The following is a 5,253-nucleotide window of genomic DNA, read 5'->3' on the forward strand; positions in this document are numbered from 1 at the left end:
GAAACCGCAACAGTTTTCTGTGGGCTCACCCTGCTGATTGTGTCTCTGAGAACTGTCACTCACTGCACGTTGCATTAATCAGAGCACAGGATTTATTTCTCTGCCGTGACTTCCAACCTGTGAATAAATATCACTTTTAGAGAGAGAATGGGACCTGAAAAGACTCTCGAGCACTGACCAGAGGGGTGAGTTTTATTAAATGGTTTCTTCTCTTTCAAATCTGCTGGAGCTTTCTAACATCCTGCTTTCAGGCACAGCAGCCCGATGACTTGTCTTTTCCCTGCAGCTTGTTGCATACCTCACGAGGCTTTCCTGACCGCAGGTTTATCTCTGTAACCTTTCCCACCACGACTCCGGGTCAGTTTGGTAATGTTTGTAACAGAGCTGACTCGGTGCTGATTTACGTTCATGAGAAATTAAAACCACAAAGCTTTGAAACCAAACAGCAGGCTAAAAATCAAATAAAACCCAATACAATTAAAATGGCAGGTGACTCTAGGTTTCCAGATGTGGACACTGCCGGAGCAGAAAAAAATGAAGAAACGGAGATTGTAGTCAATGTTGGTGGGGTAAGGCAGGTGTTCTACGGAGATAACCTGAATCAGTACCCAGAAACACGGCTGGCAGAGCTGATCAACTGTTTATCGGGGGGATACGATAGCATATTCTCCCTCTGTGATGACTATGATCCTGGAAAGAGAGAGTTTTACTTTGACAGAGATCCAGATGCTTTCAAATGCATTATTGACGTGTACTACTTTGGGGAAATTCACATGAAGAAAGGAATATGCCCCATATGTTTCAAGAATGAAATGGAATTTTGGAAAGTGGATCTGAAATTTTTGGATGACTGCTGCAAAACTCATCTAAGTGAAAAAAAGGAGGAACTGGAAGAAATAGCCCGAAGGGTGCAACTGATTCTGGATGACTTGGGAGTAGATACCTCGGAAAGTCGCTGGAAAAGGTGCCAAAAATACATCTGGAAATTTCTGGAGAAACCAGAATCATCCTACCCAGCTCGAGTGATCGCTGTTCTGTCCTTTCTGTTTATTTTGATCTCCTCCATCGTGATGTGTGTGGGGACCATCCCAGACCTGCAGGTTGTAGACGCAGAGGGGAACCGTATGGAGCACCCAACCCTGGACAGCATAGAGACAGCCTGTATAGGCTGGTTTACCATGGAGTATGTGCTGAGGCTAATCTCCTCTCCCAACAAACTCCACTTTGCCCTGTCTTTCATGAACATCGTCGATGTGCTAGCAATACTTCCTTTCTATGTCAGCCTGACCTTGACCCACTTGGGAGCCAAGCTGATGGAGCTGAGCAATGTCCAGCAGGCTGTCCAGGCGCTGCGCATCATGAGGATCGCAAGGATTTTCAAGCTTGCACGGCACTCCTCCGGGCTCCAGACTCTAACATACGCCCTGAAACGCAGCTTTAAGGAGCTCGGGCTGCTCCTCATGTACTTAGCTGTTGGAATCTTTGTCTTTTCTGCCCTGGGTTATACCATGGAGCAAAGTCACCCCGAAACTTTATTTAAAAGCATCCCTCAGTCATTTTGGTGGGCAATCATTACCATGACCACAGTTGGATATGGAGACATATACCCTAAAACAACACTAGGAAAACTGAATGCTGCCATCAGTTTTCTTTGCGGGGTGATAGCGATCGCCCTTCCCATCCATCCCATCATTAACAACTTTGTCAGGTATTATAACAAACAGAGAGTTTTAGAAACAGCTGCTAAGCATGAATTGGAGCTGATGGAGCTAAACTCAGCCGAGGGGAAAGCCGCAAACTATAAAAGAGAACTAGAGGATCTTGCAAGGGAAGGCAAGGAGGGTCCTTTTTATAGCAGCCGGCTAAAAGTCTCCCACAGTGACACCTTTATTCATCTCCTGTCAGAAGAGAAACACTATAGGACCAGGCTTCAAAGCTGCAAATAAACTGTAAGCTATTGTCAGCGCTAAGCTATAGATTGGGACAACCTGACAATCAACTATTGAACCGACTCGCGGGATCTGTCAGAGTTGGGAGGGAGCACTGCTTTGCTTTTCCAACGTGAATATAAATTAACCCCATGGTATCTCCATCAACAGTTGGTAAGATTTTGCTGTTATTACCCAAAATAAAATAGTAGGACTCCATTGAGATCAGACTGCTTATAATGAGTGCGTTCTGACAAAAATAATTTGTAACTGTTTTAGAGACTGAAAAGTCCTTCCTGATCGGTAAATGTTCGATGACGTGAATGTGCAGCATTGCCACATCAGAACTCTGTACCTGTGACAATAAAGAGCAGCATTTCACAGATTGTGTCTTCCAGGCTGTCTTCAATGCCTTTGCAGCTAGGAGAACTGCTCCGTAAAAAATTAAAGCAGCCTCTCGCTTGTATTAGATTCAGGTTTACAGCAAAACATTACAAGCAGTTTCAGCCTAGAGATAATGAAAATAATATACCATGTGCAGAACATTACAGTCAAGGAATGGTTTCATTTTTGTAAAATGTAATTTGGGGTTGACTTTTTGGATAGGTATCTATTCCTTTTTCCAGAAAAAATACAATTTTCAACACTACCTGAACTTATTTTTTTGGCGGAGATGTAGAACAGAATCAATGTATTTTAAGGAACAAATGAAATAAATATTTATGCTAGCTTTTAATTACAACATAATAATTTATACATGATATGAACTTTCAGGAAGGAATTATAATCAAGTAATTTTTAAAACTATAAGTTAACGCATAGTATTTTTAATTCACTGTTAAAGCAAGAGAAGTTTATAGGGGAGTTTAATTGAGTACATCTAAATAAGAAACTTTAGCTCTTTGAAAGTAAGTGTAGACAACGTTTCAATAAAAATAGTATAACCTCCAACTGAAATTGATTTATGGTAGAAATATCTATCTGAATGAACATATTACTAGGTTATTTTAAAAATACCTGAACAAAACACATCCCACCCCTACTGTATGGTACTGTGAATGTACTAATACTGTAACTGTATGGTTTTGTAAATGTTAGTTTACAGAGGTAGTAGGCGCTAATCAGTATCTTATTCATTAATCAGCATATTAGTCAACACCAGTGTGTAGCTACTATCCTTTCCAAAAGCAAGTGCCTTCTATGTGAGCATTAATTTGGCTCGTGTAATGACTGCAATATATGGGTCTGGTCTCTACCAGAGAAATCCATTGAAACTGGGAGTTATGCCAGCTCAAAGGGGAGGGGAGAACTGGCACGCAGATGTATTTACATACCTTAAAAGTAGGATCCCAAATGATTAAAGGGCTAAAGCAGCTGTCCTTATTTGTTCCCTTTTGTGCTGAGCAGCCCCTCGCCCGGATGAAACACAGCAGCACGAGCCCAAGACCCCCATGCAGGTCCTTGGGACTCTTTTCCTGGGATGCGGGCAAGTGATGGGGCTGTGGCATCCACCCCACAGGAGCAGTGACTGGAGGGGCACAGACCCGCGGGGTAGGCTCTGTGCTCTCTCCTGGCACCTTGTTTGCTCCTGGCTCCTGGCAAAGGGGTGTGTGTCAGGCAGTTGGAAGAGCCCTGTCCTGCTGTGAGCAGAGAGCAGTGGTGGTGTGTAGGGACCGGGCAGGGGTGCGGAGATGGACAGCCACTCACCAGGAACGCTGCCCACTCTTCAGGTCTCCTGACACGGAAATCAACCCACGGCTCCCCCAGGCTGAAGCCCTTTCCCAGCACTACCCCTTGCAAACCGAGTTGTTCAACTCCAGGGATACCTACTCTGTATCCCCATGCCCCATCCCCATGCCAGAACTGCCATCCTCTTCCCCAACCCCATTACTATGTCCTGCCTTATCAAGTAAGATAATTCAAAGCAACCTCTAAACCTTTCTGTACCAGAATCCTTCCACCAGCCTTTGTCCCAAATTCTCTCCTGCCTAAGGCTGACGGCCCATCCAAGTGACCTCCTCAGCCCAAGCATCCCTTCACCCCATCCTCCCCTCTGCATCCCAGCTCCCAGCTCTCAGCTTCTAGGTCTGCTCTCTCAATCCTTCTCATCTGCTGAGACCTGTTCCTTGCTTGCCAGCAGTCTCAGCTCTGCTCCCGCTGGCTGCCCGGCCAGGACCATAGCTGGCTCTCACCAAAGGGAGAGGATGCTGCCCTTACACTGCTGAAGACTTCCAGGACACAAGTATGGGCTGCAGCCATCAAAATTCAGCTTGGGTGGGATGCTGAGGGTGGGAGAAGAGGAAAAGTAACAAAGTTGTGCCAGTCCCAGCCATACACCTTATGTATCGGCGGGGATATTAAATGTTCCTGACTTCCCTCATGACATACAGAGGGTGGCTGAGGATGAATTAAGTTAGCAAAAGTGCTTTCCTGAGTGAGGAAACCACTGTATAAATGCTAAGTAATATGGTTAGCACCACAAGTACTAAATCCTCACTGCTGCACTTTGCAATTTATTTAACATGACATTAAATAAAAAATAAGCCTCTTTTATCAGAAATAATTTTACGGGCTAGATTCTCCAATGAGTTATGCCTTCGAGCACAGGAGTCTGCCTATGCTATGTCAGTATGGAAAGAAAGAGCTTTGAGACAACCTTGGTGCCACTCCAGCCCAGGCTGGTCTCAAGCCAAGCTCCATGTGGTTTGCTGCATTAGAGATCGTATTTGTTGGATCTTTTGCTGTAAGTTATAAGTTCTTAAAAGGCTGTGGGTGGGCAGGATGGATTCCTGCCTGTTTGCCTTGCCCGTGGTGTGGTAACCCTGCAGGAGCAAGGGGAGATGTGGGCAGCGACGGAGGGACGGGGCAGGCTGGTAGCCTGCAGCACATGGCGGGGCTGGAGAAGAGCAGGGGGTCTTACACAGCCACAACCCTGACGGTGGAAAGCAAGAGGCTTTCTGGGGCCCTGGGGGAGACAACTCTTGCAGACCAAGAAACTACCATAAACCACTGGCTTTGAAATCAGGGCTGGAGGGAAGGCTCTGCCCCTTAAGCCCGGAGTGTGCTAGGGGACATTTGTTTTCAATTTTTTTTAATACCCTGTACAACCCAATAGACCTGATTTTCCTTTACCACACGTTAATCTAAAAAAAGGAAAGGACTTAAAAGACTGGAAGGCTTGGGCGTGGGAGGGGAGTGTTAGTGCAGCCCCTTCCCAGAGAGGAAGCAACACCATCCAAAGGCTCTGGCTACATTCAGGTCCCCTGCTCTTAGACACAGGACTTGCTCAAGTCCAAAGTTAGGACAAGCCCTGAAGTCTTTTCAA

General features: G+C 45.5%; 1 protein-coding gene across 1 annotated transcript; it reads left to right on the forward strand.

The window, feature by feature from the left end:
• Positions 1-482: 482 nt before the first annotated feature.
• KCNF1 (potassium voltage-gated channel modifier subfamily F member 1) lies at positions 483-1,946 on the forward strand. The gene has a single exon (XM_009810388.2). It carries the CDS (start codon positions 483-485, stop codon positions 1,944-1,946), a length of 1,464 nt encoding a protein of 487 aa, XP_009808690.1.
• Positions 1,947-5,253: the final 3,307 nt, after the last annotated feature.

This window comes from Gavia stellata, chromosome 2 (assembly GCF_030936135.1).
Source record: "Gavia stellata isolate bGavSte3 chromosome 2, bGavSte3.hap2, whole genome shotgun sequence".
In the NCBI taxonomy this organism is placed as follows: domain Eukaryota; kingdom Metazoa; phylum Chordata; class Aves; order Gaviiformes; family Gaviidae; genus Gavia; species Gavia stellata.